The sequence below is a fragment of the Melopsittacus undulatus genome, chromosome 2 (genome assembly GCF_012275295.1).
Source record: "Melopsittacus undulatus isolate bMelUnd1 chromosome 2, bMelUnd1.mat.Z, whole genome shotgun sequence".
Lineage (NCBI taxonomy): Eukaryota > Metazoa > Chordata > Aves > Psittaciformes > Psittaculidae > Melopsittacus > Melopsittacus undulatus.
In genome coordinates this window covers 19,333,510-19,359,138 of record NC_047528.1, presented here as the reverse complement: position 1 = coordinate 19,359,138, position 25,629 = coordinate 19,333,510, and the positions used below count along the sequence as shown (strand labels likewise).

Below are 25,629 nucleotides of genomic sequence, written 5' to 3'. Positions count from 1 at the left end.
GAGTCCTATCCTTCTGGGAAAGCACTGCTGGTGCTGTTCTGCTTTTGTATGGGGCTGGCTTTCTTTAAAGACCAGTTCTTGCAGCAGCCTTGCAGTACTTGTTCTTTGGGAAGCTGAGCATTACAGTTGCTCACTGTGACAGGACTTTATTTTAGTCAGAATCCTGATGTTAATTGTCCCTGGTTTCCAGAACAACAAGCAGCCTGAAGGGGTAAAATCTCCCCCTCCCTTCAAGTGTTAAAAATAAAAACCCTTCTAGTCTCTTATTTTTATTGACATTGAACTGAATAAAAAACTGCATGTCTTGTTGGGTTTTGTTTGTTTTTAAATAGAGAAGTTGCTGGTCAGATCTCCTTGGTGAAACAGAGTAAATAGCAAAATGTGAAAACAAGTCTTCCTGCCCACTGTGTCCTCTCCAAGAAGGGGCCTATCCCATGTCCTGCTCATTAGCCCAGCAACTTTTAGGGTTGAACAAAATTCCAGCTTTCCGAGAGTGCCTACAAGAGTGTTCTTTCCATCGCCTCGCTGTATGAATACTTCTACTGTAAGGCAGCCTCCAGTTGCTCCCAGCTATCTGCCAGTCTGCACTGGTGCTCCAGACTGTTTGTTTTCACTGCCTGTGCTGGAGAAAACTCTCCTTTCCAAGGATGCTCAGTGCTTCCAGAGGAGAAGTAATCCTCCTCATTCCATTAGTATTATCTCACAGTGTAAAGAACACAATACTTGCACACTTCTTTGGTTCTCACATACTGTTCAAAAAGTCAACAAATGCAATCATCACATATAAGGTATGAAGCTGAGGACTAAACAAACACACTGTGTCTACCACAGCAACCAGCATGTAAATTCATTCCCATGTTCCTAAACCCATGTTTAATTAGCAATTAAGATTTATGCAGGTACTTCTCTGAATTGGAGCCAAAGTCATCAGCCATGGGAGTTGTTGGCATCCAAAAAAGCTGGAGCCAATAATGAGCTCAGTTGCTTGTTACAACTGAAATTACTGATTCCATCCACTGCAGTGTAAAAGTAAAACAGCTTAAATCATCCTGAATAGCAAAACAGTTTGGGTGTGTAGGAAAAATTACTTTCTTTAATGCAACTTAAATAAAGTCTGTGCTGGACATGTTCACTTTAATACTACTTCTGTTTACTCGTAGTGAGTGTACAGACTAAAGAACCAGTAAAGATTTAAACTGTGTTGTATATCTGTAAATCACTTAGGACACCTTTAAAACAAAAAAAAAAAGTAAAGCTGATCAGTAGATGTTGATTGTGGTAGTGTGTTACACAGCACTGAGTCTTCCTCCGTGAAAGGTATGTCAGTGGTGGATATGGCTTGTATGCATACACTCTGCCATAATGGATTTGTCCATGTGAACTTTAACCTGAACCTTGGAAAATTTCTACCTTGATGTATGTGTTGAACCTGGCATGTGCACGACAGGAAGCAGGAACTAGATGAGAGAGTTCCAAGGAAAATCTGATGAGTTTTTGGAGCTCCAAGTAAGACAGATTAGCTGAGAAGACTGTGTCTGCCCTGTTGTGAAGCACAGATTAAAGAGAATTGGTTTATGCTGTTTAAACAACCTGTGCTGCTGGCCTGAAACCAAATGCTGCAGACTGGCCTGATTGAGACCAACAGAGAGCTGAACAAAGCAATATCTATAGGTTAGGTAGGTGAAGGAAGTGCCCTGTGTTGACTCTGCTTTCCCTGTTCCTTCACAGTTCAGTCATCTGGCCGTCTGGGGAAGCATGCTGCTCTGGCTGGTATTCTTTGGTGTCTACTCAGTCATCTGGCCCACGATTCCCATCGCGCCAGACATGATGGGGCAGGTCAGTGTGAATGCTTGGCTGCATGGTAAACTGCTCTATACGGTGCCCTACTGTCGCCAGCCCTGCTGCTTGCTGTTTCCTGAACACTCACACAATGCTTGGGAAGGAATTGTGCTCTAGTAAGAGTGTTTGTACTTCATTTTAATCTTTTTCTAATCCTTGCATTGCATTCATTTTGCTTAATCTTCCCATTAGAAGAGCTCTTTTTTTCCCCAAAAGTGACATCATACATCATTATATGTACTGTGGATACTATATGGCAATTCTCGGTTCACTTGGATAGCAGTGAGACTGCCTCTTTCATTAGTGCTTTCTTAGCAAGGCTTAGTGTGTTTGACAAAATGCCAGGTAGAAATTTAGTTTACTTTGAGGGTTTTAGTGTTTGTTTTGGGTTTTGGGTGATTTTGGTTTTTGTTTGTTTGTTTGTTTGTTTTTATTATGGGTTCTTCTTTCTCTTTTATATATTTTGCTTTCATATTTTGCTTTCATTTAAAATAAAGCAGAGTTTACTTGAGAGCAGGACGAGATGGTCAGAAGGCGAGCTGATGTGTTACTTTTATAATACTAGAGGAATTTTGGATTTATTCCTTTGGTGTCAGCTGAGTTCCAGGTGGTGAAGTTTTCCCTTCGGTGTCATTATTTCAAGCCGTGGTGAGAAGATTGAGTCACGAGCCTGTCAGAATCACTCAAGAACCTTGCACGTATTTGAAATAGGGGTTTACCATGAACAATGAATGACTTTAACTCCTTACCATGCATTTATTTTCTGTAGAAGTGGAACTGCTGTCAGATGACCAAAAAAGGCATTTTGTAATAAGAGTTATCTTTACTGCAAAAATGCTCATTATGATAGAGAAAGAAGAAAAGCAAGCTAATAATTTTAACAAAGAATCTAAGTGTATTTAACTCATACCACCCTAGTGTTCTAAAAGTAAGCATCTAAAAGAAGTATTGGCAAGCCAATTAGAGATTACTGAGGTTGCTCTCATGTTTGTACTCAACAAGAGCAGTCAGGCATGATTTTGTTGCTCTTCATGCCTAATACATATTTTATTATCTTGTGCTAAAGCACTGGGGGTCTTGGCGGCTGAGGTAGATTTTCATGGACAGCTTTTTACAGCAGAGTGACAGCTGACAGGCTGGGATCAGCAAGTAAGTGACTGACAGACAAAGCCTCAGTCCTCTGATAGTATTTCATGGGGATCTTTGTTTCACAGCACATACAGCATCAGTAGCTCCAATTTACATTTTCATATATCAAGCAGAAATTTGATTTGAGCAGCATGCAGGGCTGTGAACTACTTATCTTGCACAGCAGCTTTCTAAAACACAAACACAGTAAGGTTAGCTTTTTCTTCATACAAGAAGGGTCAGACTATCAGCTTTAGCTTGGTGTTGGTTTGGGATTTTTTTTCCCCACTATTTTAATGCAACTGCAACAAAATTCATATTGTGTTGGTCATCAGCATTTGTTCCAGCTTAAACCACAAGTCTCAACAAAAGCTTCCGTTAATAAGGTTTTGCTTAAACATGTCTTTGTAAAGTGTTTCTATTTAAACTTTGGTTTTATGCTCTGTTTTTCTGACATTATGACTTGAGAAGTGGTACTGATATATTGCTGAGACTAAAATGATCTAATGTACTTTTTCTTAATGGAGAACACATTTACTTTGACTGATAGTGTGTCTAGTCCAGTTGTGGAGCTGTATCCCTGGGTCAGTAATCAACAAAGACATGAAGGATTGTTCATAATTCTAGAAATACGCTTTTTGAATACAAGCAGTCAGAAACAATCTATTGTGTGGTTTTCAGTGTGTGTGGGGAGAGGAAAGATCAATACCATTCTATCAGTTTTCTTATATTTTCTGAGAGAAGGAGCAGCAGTGGAAGAGTGGGTTTTTTGTTTCTTTTATCCTTCTGTAAAATCAGGGAAAGCTCCCAAGGTAAAGGGAACTTGCTTACCACTTGCATTAACTTACACAAAGTCTCCTGAGTAATCAGTTGCTGTCATAAAAGCAGCTCATGGTGAAATGAGCTGGGATCATGCTAGGCTCTAGTGAGTAAAATGAATTGCCTTGCTGCTTCCTAGACTTAAGCTGTTCCTTTACTCATGCTACCATCTTTTCTGTACAATTAATCAAAGTATCTTAAAAGCTTGCTTTCAGTTTTACATCTTGATAGTGTGTTTGTCTCCAAATAATCTTAACTCCAAAATATTTTAGATTCTCATACTATGTAAATCCAATAGCACTTGAGGGGGAGCTGGTTTTAACTGTAATACTCATCTAGCATCTGTGCCAGCCAGAGCTATGTGCCATCAGTGAAGGCATACGAGGTGTAAAACATTTTATTCTGTCCATTCATCAGATGTCAGCATGGAGCCTTGCAGACTCTTAAGTATGTGAAAAGATGATTTGTTTCTACTGGGATCTATTAAACCATTTTCACTAAATATTTCTTTCTCTTGCCTATTATATCTTGATCATTCTCACAGGGAAAATAATACCATTTTTTCCTCCTCAAGGGCAAAGGGAAGTAACTTAGTTATTCTCTGCTGTTAAAGAGTCAACATATTTCTTCCTTTTCCACTACAGTATTCATAATAGAATACATATAACATAATAAGACAAAGCTGCAATAAAAATCTCAGTAGTCCTTAATAGAAGTTTTCTAATGGTATATCCAGTAGTTTGAAAGTAAACTCTTTGGCTCTTGTGAGGGAGCCTTTTCAAACACACAAATAATACTTTCCTTTAACAGTATCAAACACAATAATGTAAGACCAAAGAACCCCTCTGGTAACTTTCTTGGCTTTCTTGGATATTTGCATTTTTTAAAGAGGTAATTTTTGCATTTGAAGAGAACAGTGGCACTGAGAAAAATCAGTGCCTGTTTTCTTGTCTTGCGTTTAGTGCCAGGATAGTTGAGTTGGAGCTGACCAGTTTTGAATGAGCGTTTCCAGATGACAGTACTTTGTATGTATGTATGTATGCAATTCCTTTCCCACCTCTCAGTACTTAAGACTTACCACCACAGAGTGTTGGAAACAGGCAGATGCCTATTTTTTTTAAACGGCTGGCCACTTTGATGCTCATTAATTCAGAGGTGGTACAGAAATGTGCTGATCTAAGCATGTAATTGCCGTTTTAATTATCCTTTCCTGGACTTTGGGGGCTCATGGCTCATAACCCTGTGTATTTTGCTGACCAGCACACTTACAGTAGTCCTGCCCCCATGCAGTTTTGAGATTCTGTTTGCCTGGGGGTGGGGATTTGGTGCCCCAAAGGGAACAATGAGCAATAACACTTGTGCTCATTTCTTGCATATTTAATATGGGTTGTGTGAGTGAAATGCTGCTCATTTTCTTTTCTTGTATGGATTTCTTCATGGGAATTGTAGCATACTTTGGCTTTATTGGAATATTACATATACTGTTTGGATTCAAAGTCTTAGCACAGGTATTCCCACCCATTCGCATAAATAGACACCTATACCTGAAACGAGGTGTATGTATGCAAGAGGACATTGCAGATGTGTATGAAAGTTACCATGCTTTGAGTCTTGCTCCAGAAATTACCTAAAATGAAGAACAATAAATCTCACCCCCAACTAAAATACTGTATTTTTAGTGCTTTAAGGGAGAATGGAGTTGCAGGGAAAGGTATTCCCATCACCCCTCTGAAGCATCTGTTATTGGTTGTGGGTGAAGAAAGAATGACTACTGAGCTATGACTTTATTTTTTAATCTGTTTCCCTTTATCTAAGTGGTGTGTTTTGTCTCTGCCTTAGCAGTTGTTCTTACCATTAAGGAAGCATCTTCAGGAAGATTAGTACCAGTCTCATTCAGCCTGGAAGAGAAGGGAGTAAAATCCTTTTTAAAAGATCCCAGTAATCAAGACATCCGGTTTATCCCATGTAGCATGGCAGTAGCAGGATTTGTATAAATGGTTTGTCAAGAAAAACTCTTTTAGCATTCTCCTCTATGCCATTAGCAAGACAGGTTCACTTTAGCTGTTGCACTATATTGTTGGCTTCTGAGGGTGGGAGGTGGTCTTTAGGGTCTGATGGGCTCTGGTAGCATGGCCAGTTTTGTAGCTGGCCTTTGGTCTGAAGAGCTTTCAGATCTTGCTGATTCAGTTCCTGCCAAAGCATGCGAGAACCTCATGGTTTAGAAGACTTGGAAACTACACAAAACAAGACCAAAAAGTCCTGGAGGCAAGATAATAATCATTATTACAACATAATAAACAGGTTTCACATTACTGCTCTTTCAAATCCACATTAAAAAACTGACAGCTTAATGTACATGTTTGTGTTTTCCAGAATAGTTCTGCCATTCTCTCTACATTTGAATCTTTTTTTCCAGAGGTCTCAGTTGTTGTTCTTTCTGGCTTCTCATATTTCCGCAATTTGGTGCTAGTTAGAAAATTGGCCGTTCTGATTGTGGTTTGTTTGTCTGCAGTCGGTTGCACATTACATTGTGGTGTCAGTGTTTTGATTGGTGGAAATGCTTCATCCAGCTGTTAGGCAGAAATCAGACCTTGCCTGCAGATTGAGGTCCCTAATGCCCGCTGATGGTGTTTGTTTTTATTATTATGCACAGAGGTCTCCATGGCACTTGACGTGGTTTTGGAACTTTTTCTGCAGTTTTGGACTAGGCTCTGAGCAGACAAATTAGGCTAATGAAGCATGCATGTATTTTTAAGTAACTGTTGAAGAAGTGGATTTGTTGTTTTTATGAGCCACATGTGGCTCTCAGAAAATGAATCTCTCATTTGTAGATCCCTAGCATTGTGTTGTTCTGTGTCATACACCAGAAAGATTAAAAAATGGAGATAAATATTTAAACAACTCCTGGATGTGAAACTAATAGGTGAAACACGCCTGTTTTCTGGAGCCTAACCCCTAGACCATGCCATGTTACCTGTTTGGCAACTCTGCAGCAAACCTATCCTAAATATTTCTGAAAGATATCCCAGACTGATTTCTCCTTTGGAAATATTTCATGAAGGCTTTAAAGCAGGAGTGTATATGCAGGTGTGCCCAGCACTGTGCTGGCATTTCCTATATAGAGTCATGTGAAAATAGGCCAAAGCTGTAAGTATAGAAACTCAGTGTGGTTTGGGAACTGGCAGTGGAGAGTAAGGCAGTCAGCTGGCCCTCAAATGATGCTAGCAGGCTAATGTGTTATATGGGGGAGCAATAGCAAAGTGAGTGAAGATAAATGGTTACCTGCAGGTTGTACAGCTGGTACATAGGGTGTCAGCTGGTTTTCCTTCAGTGTGGCTGTGTAACCTGGATGCTAGCCATGCTGTCTGGCCAACGTCTGTTTGGAGGTCAACTAGCCTTAATAAGTTTAAATGCTGCCCAGCAGCTTAAATCGAAATAGAGCGCTCCCAGAGAACATTTACACTTCTGTGTAATTGGTGGATTATCCAGATTTACTGCTTTTGGAGTGGGGTTATAGCAGTGTCCAGGAACAAGCTCCTTCACTTGGGATAGAATTATCATTCCATGGTAATGGACAGCTTCAAAAATGTCATCTTTTTTTTCAATTTGGAGCCCAGAGTTGCTCAGTGTCCTTCAGAATTTCCCCAAAACACTTTTTCATATATTGAAGAGTAGCAAAGCCTCATTGCATGCTCGCGGAAAGATGTTTGGAAAATATCCTATTCAGTATTTGCTTAATTAGAAACATCTGACTTTTAAGTATAGAAAAGCAGCTACTGTATTGTACCAGAGGCAGTGTGTACTAATACTCATGTCTACAAAAGAGGCTGTGTTTCGAGCCCTGCTGATGAGCAGGGACAAACTAAGAACTTATGACTTGCCATACTGGATCAGAGCAGTTCTGGTTTAGGCTGTGTTCCGCATTAGGAACTTGAGGAGGAAAACTCAAGAGTTGTGCAGTGTGGGTTTGTCATGTATGACAAGGGTTGGTGTGCATCTCCGTAAAGGAAAACAACGCTTTTATTGGGTAGAGTGACTGGAGAGTAGCCAGACAGTTTTTATGCCTCTTGCAAAGTACTCAGCCTCTGCAGCATCTTTTGCAGATCAGCTTTGTAGGGTAGCAGTGTGCTACATGGTAGGTGTGTAGAGCTAGCTGGAGAGCAATTTGAGAGGCTTCGTAGCCAAAAGATCCTGGTTTGCCTCTGCAGGTGTTCGCTGTTTGGCACTTCTGTCTGTGGTTGTCATACAAGGGAGCCAGCCACATTTCCAAGCAGCGTGAAGGCATTGAGCGATATCCTCTTTCTTTGTGGAGTTTATTGCCTAATTGGTTTGGCATGACGAGGATGAAGAGAGGAGCAGGAGAGAGAGGACATGAAAGTAAAGAGATCAATATGCAGTTGTTCCTATAATCTCTGTGACACAAAGGAATGAAGGTGGTAGGGTAATTGTCTGTGTAAGATGTTTTTTTAAAGAACATTTAAACTCGTAGTTATGAAACTGTGGCTCCTTTAGAAAATGAGAGGAGCAGCAGATGGGATCTATTTCGAGGGCAGGAGGTGACTGTGAGTTGGAATTAGTGGTTTTATAGCTTGCTTTGGTCATACTTAAGTCACTTTGTTTTCTGGTGGATACAGGAAAGCCCAGATAGCAGATATTTGGGGTTTGGTTAGGATGTTGTTTTTCCCTTCATTCCCTGGGGACAGGAGCATCATATTATGTTTTTATTTAAATGTAGATGTTATGAACGGGGTTTGTTTGTGAGGCACATTTTTGTTTGTTTGACTGAATTTGTTTTCCATGACACTGTTTCTTTCCTATGCTGGTTGGATTGTATTTTTGTAATTGGAGACGACCATAACTATTTCAATGGGAAAATATTTCCAGATCAATTTGAAACATACCTTTATTCCCTTTCCTTCCTATGGTATACATTTCATGAGATCGTTTTTCCCCAGTTGTATTATGTCAAAACTTGATCCAAAAAGCCCTCAGGAGTGGAAATGATCTCTCTTATATTGTTCTAAGGCAAACATGGGTGCACAGGCTTTAGGAATAGTGGGGCTAGAAGAAACACAACTCTCTCAAGTACCCTGCCCACTGCTGTGGGTCAGGTAGTGCAGTTTGTTCCCTATGACTTTCCAGTTAACTTGGCAGCTGGTGGCCATAATGGTATCTTGTGCTGCTTCTCTACTGGTGGATGTTGCGAACAGAAAGCATTTATAATGTGAATGCTGTAAGTTTTGGGAGTGCCTTCAGGTGTCTGTGCAGGGAGATCAAACTACACCTATTTGGCTTGCAGAGCGTAATTTCTCATTTGGGTCTGGGTATCACTAGAGCTGGTATTTTTACACAAGTGGCCTTGTCAGATGTCATAGGAAGGAGACTGTGGAAAAGAGTAGCAGTGTTATAACAGCAATGGTGAGCAGATGCACACTTAGACTTTGAGAAAGCTGTACTGTCTTCAGTGTGGTATATGATTCAGTAGGGTGGATGGGGGGGGGGGGAAGGACAGAGAAGAACACAGGTGTTAATCTATAATACAATACTAAAAGTGAAAGAGCCACTTGTGCCACCATGGGTCTCTGTAACATAAAACCCAACAACAGTACCTCTCAGTTAGACAGATCCTGGGAATCATCTTTCTTCCATCACTAGGAGCTGCAGTCTTTTGCCAAGCATCTTGCAGCTCTGGACACATCTCATTTTTCCAGTATATAACTGAAGGCAATTTGATGCTTACTGTAGAATCAATAAGCCAGTGCAAAGAAAGCTTGGACAGTGAGAATGTCTTTGACTTTCTTTGACACTTCACTTTCATTGTGTTGTTAGAAAATTGGATGCCAATACAAAAATATATTTTAAAAAGTGGAGGAGGGAGAAGTGAGCATATGAGGTTACAAGGTGGGTATGGCAGGGAGCAGAACAACAGAAAATAAGGCTCTGTCAAACAGTTTTCCTTAGGTGCTTATTAAAAGTGCTGTTGTCATTTGCATTAGGCAAAATCTCAGAGTTGATGGGTCTCACAGTTACTGTTCATTCAGACTATATATGAAGAGCAGCTAAACTCCAGAATCACTGGCATCTTCACACAGACCAAAAGATCTAAGTAAGGCAGCCACAAAATCCAAGGTAATATTTCCTATCTGTTTATTCATCAGGGGATTCAGGACATGCTGCTTCTATTAGTCCAAATGTTACCAAAATTTACAACCAGCTTTTACCAGTTGCAGCTACAGCAGCTTCTGCTCGAGAGTTCACAATTTCAGTTTTGGATGATGCACACATACCTTCCCCCACTTCTTTGCCACCTCCATGCTTTAAGCTACTTTCTACAGTGGAGTGTCAAGCAGTTTTGTTTGTATTGGCTTCTGATGTGTATGCAGAAGAGGATTGACAAGTGCCTCAATCAGTCTTACATTCTCCAGCAGGAGTAAGTTTTTCAGGAGAGGCTCATCCTGGGATGATCCATTCAACTCTTCCATCCCAGAGTGCTCCCCTGCTCTGTGATCATGGTGAGTAACTGTGTCTCACTGTCAGTCCTGCTGATTTTACAGGAACTACTTGAATAGTTTCTGTGTGCTCTGGTTGCAAGCTCAGGTCCATAGAATTTGTTGTGGTCTCAATCACAAGTCCTGGAATACACTGATTTGGTGTTGAAATATTCTTAAGGATCTTGTTAGTCTTATAGAGGGGAAGAAAAATCCTTTCCATGAATTAGCATAACTAGACAGGTAGTGTTGTGGGAACTTGACAAGAGAATACTTTGCCCAGAAAGCCAAATTGCTATGTGCCAAGCAATCTGTTATTTCCCTGTGGATCTACGGGTTTAAAGTGAGGCTGAAACCATAGAATCATTTAGGTTGGAAAAGATTGTTGAGTCCAGCCATTAACCAAGCACTGCCAAGTCCACATCTCTATGTCTTTTGAATACCTCTAGGGATGGTCACTCAACGAGACCCTGGGTAGCCTTTTCCAGTGCTTAACAACCCCTTCAGTGGACAAATTTTTCCTAATATCTAATATAAACCTCCTCTGGTGCAAATTGAGATGGTTTCATCTTGTTCTATTGCTTATTACTTGGGAGAAGAGATTGACAGCCACTTTAATCAGAGATCATAAACTTTCCCTTTTTTCCCTGAGTTCAGCCAGGCTGGTCATCTTCCCTGCTGGCTCATCTTTTGGCATATGGGGACACCTTGCTCCTGTGCCTTGAAGATTTCCTTCTTGAAGAATGTCCAGCCTTCCTGGACATCTTGCCTTTCAGGACTGCCTCCCAAGGGACTCCATTGACCAGGCCTCCAAAGAGGCCAGAGTCTGCCCTCCTGAAGTCCAAGGTAGCAATTCTGCTGATCCTCTCTCCTTCTCCAAGAATCAAAATACTCTATAATTTCTTGGTTGCTATGACCAAGATGGCCTCCAACCATCTCATCACCAACAAAATCCTCCTCTGTTTGTGAGCAACAGGTCCAGTGGGATGACTCCCCTAGTTGGCTCACTCACCAGCTGTGTCAGGAAGTTATCTTCCACACATTGCAGGAACCTCCTAAACTGTTTTCTCTCTGCTGTATTTTAGTGCTAGCAGACATCTGGTAAGTTGGGGTCCCCCACGAGAACAAGGGCTAGTGACTGAGACTTCTCTCAGCTGCTTACAAAGTATTTTGGCTGCCTCTTCATCCTGGTTTGGTGGTCTGCAACGGACTCCCACCATTGTATCTGCCTTGCTGACCTCCCTGATTCTTACCCATAAACAGTCATCCCTACCATCACCATCATATAGCTCTAGACAATCAGAACACTCAGAGCTACTTCACTGTCTCTCCTTCCTTGCCTGTCCCTTCTGAAGAGTTTATAGACATCCCTTGCAGCACTCCAGTTGTGTGTATCATCCGACCATGTTCTCATGATGGTAACTGTCATAATTTTCCCGCTAAACAATAGGTTCCAGCTCTTGTCTGTTACCCATGCTGCACTCAGTGGTGTAGGTGCATGTCATAATTAAACTGTGTCATAATTTTCCTGCTAAACAGTGGCTTCCAGCTCTTGTTTGTTGCCCATGCTGCACGCAGTGCTGTAGGGGCACCTCAATGGACTATTGATCCCACCACCATTACAGAAGGAGAAGCTCTCTTTTGCTACGTGATCATTCTCAAGTGCTTCCATGGTTTCCTACGGTGGTTTCCAATAACCCTTGCATATTTTCTGCTGCATGGGTCTCCATCCACTACTTCCACTGAGACAGCAGACTGAAGGATCTCACTAACACACCGCTCCTCAGACACTGGCATGCTGCCTCCAGGCTTCTCTCTAGCGAGACTGGTTTTATTGCTTCCCCCTTCAAATCTAGTTAAGAGCTCTTTCAGTGAGCCCTGCTAACTCTTGTGCAAAGATCCTTTTCCTGCTCTGAGACAGGTGTAACCCATCTGTTGTCAGCAATGTTCTTGTCCAAGATGCTTGTGGAGTGCTGATGTAGCAAATGTATTTATCATTAAAGGGTTTAGCTCCTTTTCTTCCACACTCTTCTAGCAGAATTACACGACCCTTGTTCTAAGCCTTTATGTACTGTACACCATGCGTGAGAGATACACGCTGTACAGGGTGATAATAGAGGAGAGAATGGACTTTCTTAATCACATGGGTGTGAATATTTAGATAAATATTTTTGTGCTCTGTCTCTGGCATAACACATGGAGAATGCTGCGTTGGTCTGATTGGTGGCATAACAGGAGTTTCCTGTCTGTGATGTGTCTGTACAGCGCCCACAGTGCTTGTTAGTGGGGGATCCCTTATGCTGTGGGTGCAGAATTTCAGATTTCTGAGCGCAGAAGTGGGCTGGAGCTCTATGTAGAAAATATGTACTAAATATAGTGCATGAATGTTAACAACTGTAGGTATGTTGTAGCATCAGCTGCTCTCATCTGTTGCATCAGGGTTCTTTCCAAGGTTGGGTCTTTTCTAAGTGACTAGACTGTGGAAGCTTGTTGCCAAACTGACAAACTTGTATTGAACAGAACAAATAAGTTCAAATTAACCTTCTGGATACTCATTGAGGGGATCCTGGGCTTTCCATAAAGCAGGCTGTTAGCAGATACGTACATGTTGCTCAGCTCAAATACGTCTGCAGTTACTTTTTACACCAGAATCACTTTAGATATTGCTTTAAGACAGACTACAAGAGGGGTTGTGTGAGAGAAAGAAATGTCAAGAGGGGCAAAGAGAAACAAGAGCTGTGGAGGACATTGCCTGAGTTACATTATGCTCATTAATTCAATTTGAGGCAGGAATGTGTGTAAATAAACCCTGGCAGCTGCAGCAGCTCTCATTTCTGCAGGGCTTTGGCAGGAATGCAGGGGCCAATGGACATGAAATCTTGGCGCTCTTTTGAGAAATTGCAGGCAGACAGCTCTGCAGCCAGGAGAAAGAACAATCCAAGGTTTACTGAAAAGACATAATCGCTTTAAGCAGACTTGAAGAGTGCGGAGTTTGACATGCAGATTTGGAGGCAAAATTAGTGCAGACAAAAACTAAGTCATTGAAAAAACATGGGGCTTACCTAATTCTCCTGGGTTAATGGCGTTATTCATGTTCCAAATGTCCAGACTTAAAATGGAGTTTGAGACTTGTAGCTGTACCATTCAGTGTCTTCAGAGTAACCTGAGTGTGTTTTCACAAGCAATTGTCTATACATAGTATAGTTGTTTGTGCTATGTACAGGAAGTCAGACATACTGGCTACATGAAGTAAACTGGCTTGGGTCCCAAGGAGTTTAGTCCTTGGTCCTCTTCCGATACTGGATCTCTACAAGTGCCTATAAGAGCATTCCCATTAGTTCGCATGGCCCTAGAATTTCCACCAAACCCTGCCTCCTCAAATATTCAGAGGACATGATATCTCAGTGCGTACTGCAGGGCTGAGGATGGGAAAGGGGCAGTTCTGCAACAGGTCTAAAATGATGGATGGGTTCTCAGATGGATTTTTCAGCTCTATTTCTTCAGTAGAAGCAGTTGCTGCTTGTCTGAAACTGATTTGCACTTGATATATCAATGATATATATATAAAAAGGAAAACAAAATGAAAATTCCCTGATCAAAGGATCTTTGGTTTTGTTTACTTTAATCTAGAAATTTAAATAACAGTGTCACCTAAAGCTAAAACAGTTTGACTTTTCAAGTCAGCTAAATGAACATTTTAGGAACAGCATTTGAGGTAACTATCAATCGATTGTATTTTACCAAACACTTGAAATCTGATAGTTACTTGACTGATATAGGAAAAAGTAAAGTTTGTGGGGGTTTTCCCCTCAAATGAAAAGCACCTTGGGCATAGGTCTTGTTTTTATCTCAATTCCATTGTCTTCAAGTATTTGCATATCTGAAAAATTTCTTATGAGTGTGCTGGCAAAGGAGCCTGTGTGAAAACAAAGTCTGGTAAGGTCAAAACCATAGAGCAAAAGCTTCAAATGGAAGAATTTTGCCTTAGCAGTAATAATAACGCTTAGTATTTGGATGTTCATTGGATTTTGGAGTAGCTTCTTTGCACATGGGATAGATGTGCACACAATGGTCTGTATGTATTGTAACTTTCTAAATGTTGTCAATAGCATTTCCAAATTTCAAAGCAGGTTTCCTAAACAGCACTTTGAAATATGTACTTGGACTTTACCACTACCTTTTTCTGCTGGATATAGTACAGGCACCCATGCATATCTGATGATAAACTAGGAACCACCTGGGGTTTTGCAAATGAACAGACTTATTGTTCAGATTCTGATCTGGTTGCTATTCTGTTCAATAGCTGTGCTACGTTAAATACATTGATCTAAAGTTTTTCTTACTGCTTTGCAAGAGAATCCATGAACAGACCAAAGAATTTTCTGCTGTTGAATTTGGAGGACATTGGAAATGTAGGTCATAAAGGCAGAGAACTGGGAGAAGGCAGCCCAGCAGTGAAGTAGACCCAGTCATGCATATAACACTGGCATTAATTTTGTTGAAAGTGGCATAAAAACAACAGCATGCAGAAGTTTACTGGTCCTTCAGGCAGTTTAATTACAAGCTGGTCATAAATCTGTTTCTTTTAGTATGGAAAGTATCTGCCTGAGCAGTGGTGATCAAAACTCAGGGCAAACTGCTGAGACTCTAGTATGTTATGTTCCCCCCTTTTTTTTAAGCTATTGTTTACATCCAGTGTTATTTTTGCCTCTTCAGCCCAGCTCACCCTCGACATGACGAGCTTCAAACATCATCTAATGTGAGATTTGGCAACAGAAGAGCAGCAAGATCTGCTCACACCTGCTATCTTTCAATAGCTGCCTCTGGGTCAGTAGCCTCTGGCTGGCTTTGCCATTCTTGAGAAACTTGAATTTTAATCATTTGCTCCTGTCAGGAGCAGCATAAGGAACATTGCTTCTTCAGTCTCAGTACAATGAGTCTGAACATGTGTGTGAGTCCTCTGGAAATCTCTGCTTGCTGCTAGCTTTGGCTGGAATAAATCAGCTGTGATTTGTATTCTGCCTCTTGTGGGCTTCCCTGTCGACACATAGAGAGGCATCCAGTGTTTGAAGCCTGATAACAGCACACCCTCACTGATGTGATTACTTTCCTCCAGCTTCTTTACCCACTGCTTCCCAGGCAGGTACAGCCAGCATCCTGGCATACATCCTTGCATAGGTGTGCCTGGGTGCAGCCACATTCATTCTGCTTCTCCATGGTTGCTGCCTGCACTGCAGGCTTTTTGTGTACACTCAGAGGGATACAGATCTTCAAAACCTAATTTCTACTCATGTATCTCATATTTTATTATCTATAATAATACTTTATAATACTATAATAAACAGACTTTTCTGTTTATTTCTCGTATGTCTTGGCTTTACTCTGTTTCCTCTCTGGTTGCACAGAGCTCTTGCAGCTTAAGTTTGACACCTTTTCTTTTCAGCTGACTCCTTGCAGAACCCCTGGTAGCCATAGTGCTGCTCCACAGGTCCCTGCGCCTGCTCCATTAACCAGTTCAAGGAAGGTCCCATCAGTGAAAGCTGTTCCCTCATCCAGATAGTGCCATCTGTATCCCAGGAGGGCTTCAAAAGAGCAGGAAGAACTTGAGGGAGAAATTCTGTGAGCAGTCACAGCAGGGGTTTGAAGGGCATTTTCCATTGGGCCTTCAATTAATTAGTGTTGCTGTGGCTAAAGACTTGAGGACTTGAGGTGCCCAGGTACAGCTTTGAGTGCTAACACTGCAGGGGAAGGCCCTGAGGAGTCATTTCAGTGAGTTCTTTGCTTTATATTTGATTCCTTCCATTTTCCTTCCAGAGGGACTGAACTCTAGGAAAGGAGTCACAGCCTCACTGAAAGGGAATTTATCACAGTAGAATACATTACTGAGTTAGAGCACTTTCTCCCTGCTTAGCTACTGCTGTCAGTTTGTGTAATCTATTAAACAGTTTGGAAAGTTTTAAACATCTGTGCCAGAACTCAGCTATGAAGCATAAAAAGCAGCTAGTGCCATCTTAAGCTGAAAAATCAATTTAATGGTGTAAAATGCAGCTGCATTGCTGTGCTGTGGTCATCACAGTGACTTGCAGAGCCCTTTTTGCCACATCCGCACTCCGCAGGTAGGATTTAGCATTCCAAAGCCCAGTCAGCCTCCTATGGCCTTCTTGTTTGGGGGATTTTTATTTATTAAATCCAACATTCAAAGAGGTTTCTCTGTGCAATTTTTATTTTCCCAAAATGTGGAACATCCTCCTTCCAATCTATGCTGGCCAGTGTTTCAAATTAAGTGATTCTTTTTTTTAGCCTTGAGCCAGTGATGGGTTTGAAATCTGTCTTAAGGTCATAAAGCAAGAAGCTGAATTTTATAGCAGTGAAGAAGGAAAAGATTGACAGATTATTTTACACATGGGCCAATATATGCTTTCTATTACATAGTGTTATCAAATATGCTGCTTAAAATGCTTTATAGGGATGTTTTTAATCAAATTAATTCCATGAAGAATTGTTCTCATGTCTACCAGGGAAGGTGAATGCTTTTGTTGTTGGAGCCTGAGGCTGGAAGGCTGAGAGGATGGGAATGTTAGTATGTTAAAGTAATTATTGCTGTGATTTTACAGACTAATAGGTTGTGACCTTTTTCTGCCTCTCACCAGAAAGCTGGGGATTTCCTCCTCTGCGGTAATCTAAATCTCCTATTGTTGAATTTGTATGGTGAAAAGATCCCAAATGGCCATCGGCTTTCCCACAGAATCTTGCTGTGGGCTTGAGCAGTGTCCCTGTAAGGCTTGGGTGTGTTTTAATGTGACTTTAATTCTGCCACCGCCTGTGTGCTTTACAACATGACTGTGACTATAATTGCATATTTGCCTTCAAACAACAGCTTGCAGTGCTGTGTAATTTCTTTCATGACTTGGGTCCATCTATCATGTTTGATAGTGCTCCTTACTGTGCTGTGTGCAAGATGATACATCCTTGAAACCTCCTATGGGGGGAAAAATACTGTAACTATTCATACATAACAAATATGCCAAACTGAATGCTAGAACATGGGATAATCATGGAAATGTGGTAACTTTAAGCTCATCTAAATTAGCTTTCTAGCCCTCTGCATCATCCCCTGAAGTCAAAGAAATGATGCAGTACAGAGCTGCCCTCTAAATTATTAAAATGTGTTCCTTGGAGAAGAGATATGTTGATATGTAAGTCTAACTCAATAAAGACTTACTGGGTTTTCTGATAGCGGGAACTAAGTAAATAGGCAAGGTAGGGGAAGGGAAGGAATTACAAGGGGCTATATACCAATATTGAGTGGTTAAAAAGAAACCTTTGTGATGAATAACATTTCTATTTAAGAAATATGTATGAAACATTTTAATGACAGTATTGAAATACCATAATTCAGCTGTATAGTGCTATTCCTGTAGAGGAACTTCAGCAGTGCTAGTTCAAGGTCAGTTTTTTTCCCTGGCTGGGCCATTTCCCAGCCTTGAACTATTGCTTCAGTTCCTGGATATCTTTCCATCCATCTGCTGTCTGCTCATTTGTCAGTGTTGATTTCCATGTATTCCCTGCCATATGATGCAAGATCTTTAAGGGAAGGAGAAATCAAGATCTAATGTAGCCTCTCTATCTTCTTTTTTTTTTGCCATCAGCAGCATTGTTCTTTTCTGCTACTTTTCTGCTTCTCCCCTTACCCCCCAAAGATGTTGTTTGCTGCATCTCAAATTGTTTTGCATCAATTAATCTTAATTTATTCAGTAGCTATTGGTTTCCTCTGACATCTAGAAATCACACTGGTTTCCTTACCTGCCTCAAAAAAAAACATGCTTTTTTTCCTGTTGTTTCCTTAGTTGCTGTAATATTGGTAACCCTTTGTGCAGTTTCCATTTCTCTTCAGCCAGGACTCTTTTTTTAGTCCAGCTCTGCTATCTCCTTTTCACGGACTGGCACCTTCTTGACCAACTCACAAGCCACTGTTTTTTCTCTTTTGCCTGTTTTCTTACAATGCTGGTGTCATCTTCTTTGTAGAAGCCACTCTTGTCCCAAGATGTTAACATCTTGCCATCTCAGTTCCTATGGGGAAATAGCCTGATTGTACCCAGCAACTTGTAGTTATCTTTTAAGTATGCAAGACACTTCTGAAAGAAAGAAAGGTTTGCCTCACAAGAGTGTCCCAGCAGAATGGGGGCAGAGCAATGGACAGAGTGGAAGTCTAATAGCTTTTGAGTCTTTTTAAGCAGTGGTGGTACTTGTCCTGCATGGAAAGTACATGGCAGATACTACCATGATACAGGGAACTATTTGTATTGGTAGTCTATGGTCACGGGTACCATGCAGCATTGGGCTAACACTTTCCAGAAAAGCACTGAAATGGATTTTAAAATATTATTTCTCTGTATTTAATTTTATTTAAAAAAAACAAAACAACAAAAAAAATCAGTTCTTCATGTAAATGCATGGTTGACAAGTACTTACAAGTAGTGTTCAAAATACATGCGCAACTGTGACATCTTACTAATAATCTTCACTCATATTTTAGTATAAAGATGTATGTGTAAAACTTTGTCAAGGGGAGAAGTACATCAAAAGGGTTAAGAATCCATAGAAGAGATTAAGGATCAAATCGCTCCACAGAGGAAGAGGGAATTCAAGACTGAATAATGCTGTGAGTTTTCTTGGAACAGAGCATTGCCAGCTGCTGTTATAATCCCATCACTCTCAACAGGCACACAGCGAGTCTGGGACAATTGTGTCTCCGAGTTCAATATTAAATGAGCTACTTTTGAAGCTGGCATGCAGGGTTATGTCATCCTCTTGATGAAGTGGCCTGTAGTGTGCATCCTTTACACATCTGTAACCAGTTAGGAATGCCACTAAAGTTTTTCAAACTGTTAAAAACCACAGGATGAACAAAAGTAGGGAAAGGATAGGGAGGGGGAGCACTGGAGTTTATAATGAATAAGCTTCCAGTGCAGAAGACAGTAACTTTGGAGGAGAAACTTATGCTCTGACTAAGCACTTTGCTTTCTCTTTTTGGAAGCTAATCTCTTTAATACAGTGTCACTGGACCTCCTTTTGCATGGCTTGTACCAAGCAGACATCTGGACTTAGACAGCATGCAGACTCTGCACTATAGCGGTAGATGCAGAATACAATGTTCTGATAGTTGTTGGCCTTCTCACAGTAATATTGGACTAAGCTGAGTGATGTTGGTAGGGTGAATACCTGAAGGGTTTACACGTTCTTTTTGGAAGTTACTTCTCCCGCACTAAAATTTATCCTTCTCCAACCCTCATCTTCCCTCTGTCCATCCCAGTGACCATGGGATGGGAAGTGGCATTCAGAACAGATCAGGAAACAGGCTTCTATTTCCCACCACACTTAAATTACAGTAGCTGGTGTAAGTAGTATAAGACAGAGGTCAGTCCCCACTTGAACTCCATGGGGACCATGGCCCACTTCCTAGTGCAGTAAAGTGTAATGTGGGAAGCACTAGTGCAGACTGAAGAGTTTAAGAACAAGTTTGTACTTTTAGGCATGCCCTGATAGTTTTACTGAAACTGCCCCAGTTTACATTATAGATCTGATGGTAACACTGACAAGATCAGTATAACTTTTCCAAGTCAGTAACAGGTAGTTTTCTTGGTGCTGAATCCTTTATTTCTAGTGTGGCATTAAGGGTTTATGTCATGAACTGCTAGGAAGTTGAGGAGCCTTCAACAGAGCTGTGAGTGCCAGATTCCCTTTCACATCATCCTCCTCTTCTGTAAAGCTATAGTCCATCTTCCATCTGAGGTGCCAGTGTCCTCCTGAAGTGTTTCTTGCCCTGACAAAGAGCCCACTTCCCTTTCCAGTGTAGGTACAAGCAACTTGATGATCTGACTGGAGCCATCCTGGGTCTCTGTGTGTGTGGGCTGAACTCTGCAATCATCCTGTGTGCCAAAATTTCTCTCATCCAGACTTGCAGTGAGTCAAGAGCAGGGACACAGTCAAGCACACAGCTGCCCCATCCACTCCAAGCAACTTCCTAAATCTGTTCTTTTTAAAAGAGTAGAATGGAAGGAGTTAATTTTAAACAGGGATTCAGGGCATTATTCCCTGAGGAAAACCCTGGTTTTAACTCAGACTTGCAAATGCATCTTAGAGTTAACAAGCATTTTTATATGCCCTTGTGTCTGTTGCTAAAAGCTGTGCTCTTTCTATGCTAATTATCTCCTTCCTTGATTACTCCAAACTTCTCTGTTTTGATGTGCCTAATTCCCAAATCATACTTTCAATCTTTCTGGGCTTCAGCAGCTACAATTTTCTTTCTGGCCCATTAATCAGACTCTACATCATTTCAAATTCCTCCTCAAGCTCTTCATTCACGGTTTCCAGTGTTGCCAACTCTTGCCAACTTATTACAAGCAACGTGAGCCTGGCCTTTGCTCAGGTGGCTGCAGGAAGAAGAGAAAACTTTCAGAATACCACTTTTGTTTTTATATGTTTTGGAAATTGAGTGTATTTCCACCTAATGTACTGTAGCATGAAGGAAATGGCGCTGTTCAACAGACAAGGATCCTGTATCTTCACAGTTGTTAGTGATGGACATTGAATATACATACTCAGAGACCTCACTTGGAGTATTGTGTGCAGTCATGGTGTCCTCAATATAAAAAGGACATGGAACCATTGGAACAAGTCCAGAGGAGGGCCACTAGGACGATCAGGGAACTGGAGCACCTTCTGTATGAAGACAGGCTGAGAAAGTTGGGGCTGTTCAGCCTGGAGAAGAGAAGGCTGCATGGAGACCTCATAGCAGCCTTCCAGTATCTGAAGGGGGCCTACAAGGATGCTGGTGAGGGACTATTCATTAGGGACTGTAGTGACAGAACAAGGGGTAACAGGTTAAAGCTTAAACAGCAGAAGTTTACATTGGATATAATGAAGAAATTCTTTACTGTTAGGGTGGTGAGGCACTGGAATGGGTTGCCCAGGGAGGTTGTGAATGCTCTACCCCTGGCAGTGTTCAAGGCCAGGTTGGATGAAGCCTTGGGTGATATGGTTTAGTGTGAGGTGTCCCTGCCCATGGCAGGGGGGTTTGGAACTAGATGATTTTAAGGTCCTTTCCAACCCTGACTATCCTATGATTCTATACTTCTTTCAACCTTTTCTATTATTTGCTGTTACTATGGACTGGTAACCCGTTTAATACAGAAGACAAGCTTTTAAGGGTGACTTCAAGCCATGCTATGAGTAAAACTTGTTTGCATAGACATAGAGAAAAGATGTTCTTTGCCATACTGCTTAATGAAGAAACAACCTTTAGGCTTAGTTATCCCACACTGATACCATAATGCTTTGCATTCTCCCAACACGTAACAGTTTAAAGTCAGTGTTAGTGTCTCAGTGCTGATATAGAAGCTCACATCACCTTCCTAATATCCAACTCTCTAGTAATGTTAGTACAGAATACCCTGCTGGTGCACCAAGTGGAGATTGGTGCCAGTATACCTTAGATGTGAGATCAAGCAACTGAAACTGTGGAGGAAAGTACTTAGAGCTTACTGACATCTACATTTAGCAACATAGATGAAACTTTCTCATCTGCTCCTGCCTTCTATGACAGGCCTATTAGTGTGCTAAATTTCCAGTTTCTTAAGCTTCCTTTTGTGTTACAGAAGGCTGCCAGTTCTTCAAAGCATAAGATGTTTGGTGTTAATCTTCTGGCACTTATGAGTTCTGGCTTTGGTTAGGTCTTCTCCTAAGCAGCTCTGCAGCAGGTCACAGTATGTCACTATATGGCATGAATTTTGTCTTTGTTGTTTATGGTTCTCCAGGAGAGTGTCTAAAATGGGAACACAGATTTTATTTGTCCTTGAACTCACTCATGATTTTATAACTGATCTTTCAGTATTGCTATCCTTTTATTTCTTGCTACTTACCATCAAGGTCATAAGTATTTTGTGTTTAGTTTTATAGCTTGTGAAGCTGACTAGTCAGTCCATCCTAGTCTTCCCTGTCCTTTCTGGGACTTCATTTTGTGTTAAGAATAATTTTCTAAGAAGGAAAAACTTACTGTATAGAGTGTATGTCATAGAGTCTACCACTCCTTTCTTTCAAGGTGGTTGTAATAAACAGTTGAACATCTGGTGGCCCCAGCCTGGCAGCAGAAACTGTGGTGGTTTTGTGTGCCCATCTATGTAATGTGACTTCCTCTGTTGTTCTAAGGAAGCTTGCCTTTGCCAAATGCTGCACTAAAAATGTGTTGAGAAGCATCAAAGCAGATTTGTGATGCTCCATTCCTGCTGTGTTGAGGGGAAATGAGACTTTGTGAAGAGTCCAGAGATGTCTAATTACACTGATTTCTTTCTTTAATATCATCCTAGATGTTTCCAACTTTCCAATCAAAAACATTTTAATAAAATAAAGGCATGAATGTGCATTTCTACTTTTAGCTATGCTCCTAACATGTGTTGCAATATCAGTGTATGCAGGCATCAGGTAAGCTCCAATTTTGCTTAGTCATATTTCTGCCTTAATCCCAAATAATATTGCATGTTCTTCAGTCTTTGATCTCTTCTGACTGGTTAGGTTTTTTCCTTGCTCTTTTTTCCATATGAGATACCCAGTGTAAGTTTACACAAGGCAGTTGAATGTCTGGCAGTAACTCAAATGATGTTGAATCTGGGACAATTTTAATTCAGAAAGAAATATCTTTGAGTGTCAATAATCAGGAGTCAGCTCCTGTGAAGTCAAACCAAGGTGAGATCTGACATTTTGTTTGAAGGAAGAAAAGGCTAATGCATGTTCTCACCATGTTGCCAATTCTTAAGTATTTTTAAGACAGATAATCTGCACTACAAAGATTTTATTTTCAAAGGCGTATTTTAGGAGTGAGAGAAAACTCTGGTAGCCAAAGGTTATGTTATAGTGCACAATATATATCAGGTGTTTTGGAATAGTCATGTCCTGAAGCAGTTTACTTATGGAATGGGATTCCTCTTCTTGGTTTTTAAATGAGATTTTAAAATATTTTTCTTGAATTTACCATGGGGAACGTGATGCTTCATCTTGAGTGATCAGATAATGGAGCTGAGAGAATGCAAGAAGCCTTTCCCTAAGCCCAGATTGTCATTTTGGAAAGACCAACAGAAGCTCCCAGCAGCACTGGTTTTGCAAAGGCGTTGAATGACAGCACAAAGAAAGAACACCCAGGCCAGCTGCTTGCCAAAGGCAGAAGGGCAGTAAGGTGTTCTCATGTAAAGGAACTATTACCGCACTGTGGTAAACCCCCTAGTTTGTAGCCAGATTACTCTTCTGTGGGTTATTTGTCCAACGCATGGATGTATCCTGCAGCTTTTCCCTTCTCAAAGCTCTTCAAGGGTGCCTTGGAACATCCTTTTGCCATCCACATTCTTAGTTCAGTGAAATTTGAGTGAACGTAAAGTACTCCTGAGATGGGATCTTCAGCCAAACTTCCTTGAATTTAGCCAATATATTCCAAAGTTTAGAAAGAGCCAGATGGAATAAGGCATGATAACCTGATCATTATTCTTGACACAAAAGCTAAAAGACACTTTCATTACTTGCTTAGCACAAAATTCTGCTGTGAGGATTTGGAGCTATTATGATCAAGTAGTTTGAGTCACTTTGTTATACCAGGACAGTATGATATATGGTGAGGAGTCTGCCATGAGAACAGAGCTGCATCACTGAAAATGAATCATCTTTCATGTCCTGCTAGGATATGCTGCTGACCTTAGCATGCCCTGTTGTTACTGTTTTCATCATGTTTTTAGGCTACGGTTTGCAAAGAAGATAAATACCTGATTTTGCGCATCCCAGAGCCTTTTACTGATACTTTTGATGGGTTCAGAAGCACAGTTGCACAGAATTATATGTGCCTTGGGGGTTTCCTGGCCTCTTGTGTTCTGGTCCTCCTGCCGGTCTTCATATTGTTTACAGATATGCTGGCAAGAAGTTCAGCCAAGCTAACAGCTCTCTAAAGAGGGACAGTCACTATCTGAGCATGAGCTCACACTGTTACATAGACTCTGGATCAGACTGAATGTATTGCAGCCCAGACTCCTGGGAAGTTTATGAAAGCTCTGAATTCCAGCATGATCCAGAGGAGAGCCTTAAAGACAGCTTATAGCAGTAGCCTGTGGGTGCAGAAGGAGAGCAAGCAGGTCATCAAATTTAACAACCCTACATGAATTGCTGAGCCTGTTCTTCCTATACAGCCTAGACAGACATTACTTCTAGATAGGAGGTTCTCTTGAAGGTCACAGGCTGTCCTTAAGATTGATATTGTATTTTCAGTTTGGCAGAGTAATTCTACCTGTTCCTTTCTATATATTTCACTTAGTTTAGTTGCTCCTTAAGCAGAGGTATTCACTTCTCTCTATTGTAGACTAAGAGTGATCTAGGAAAATTTAGTTACTGAATCTGCCAACAGTGCCCCAAGTTGGGAAAGCACTTCTTTCTCAACACTTGTAACAGCAGCACAGAGCTAAGAGGAGCATATGATACTTGCAGCCAGATCTCTGGAGTGCTTCTACAACCACAGTAAGGATCTTACTCCATGATCAATTTGCTTCTGTACCACTCTCTACAGGGTTATATGTCTTTTTGTTAATGACTGGTATTTATCCTAATCTTGAGTCCTCTCTTGCCATTTGATTTTTTTTCATGTGAGGTTTTCATTGACAGTTGTTAGGTGCAGTGATTTAATGGCAGTGTTTCTTTGAGAGGCTTTTCTCTAGCTGCAGCTGTCTTATAAGCTATATTTAACCATAAGATAGTCTATGTTAATTTTGAGATTTTTTTTTTCTGGGGGGGGGGGAAGTGTCTTATGCTTCATTTTATCATACTATCCCCATGCATGGGGATATTTTCAAATGTGCTTAGAAAGTGATAACGTTTCTGCTTCAAAAATTAAAACTCTCACAGGGCCTCATTTCTGCCTAATGCTTCTGCAGGCAAGATGTCATTCAAGACATCTAAAGATTCTTGATTAAAAAAAAGAATCCTCTGTATAAATGAGAACTGAGAATAAAAGAATTTAACCAGCTTATTGTGAAAAGACACAGACGTATTGAGTGTAAAGTTTGCAACCCTTTCAGCTTTGTACTCTAAGGTTTATGTAACTTCCTGAAGATTCCATATCATCTAGCTGATGTCTTGTTCTGGAAGAGGAGGGGAGCAGACCAAGATCAGAAGTGGGATGAGGAGAACAGGCAATAGCCAAATGTTTCTGCCATCACAAGCAGGCTTCTGCACAGAAAGTTTCCTGAACCCTCCCTGAGGGGTGGCTTTAAATAAAAGGAGGGTGGTTTGGAGAGTTGGTTGGTTGGTTTTCTTGTTTTTTTTTTTT

The 25,629-nt window shown here is 41.0% G+C and overlaps 1 protein-coding gene across 4 annotated transcripts in view; it reads left to right on the top strand.

Annotated features, from left to right (window-relative positions):
- Nucleotides 1-25,629, top strand: part of ATP8A2 (ATPase phospholipid transporting 8A2) — a 279,853-nt gene that overhangs the window by 181,708 nt on the left and 72,516 nt on the right. For all 4 annotated transcript variants that reach the window (XM_031049535.2, XM_013129215.3, XM_031049536.2 and 1 more), the window contains one exon: nt 1,729-1,836. In XM_031049535.2, coding sequence (XP_030905395.1) covers nt 1,729-1,836 — 108 coding nt within the window. The remainder of the gene's footprint in view (nt 1-1,728; nt 1,837-25,629) is intronic.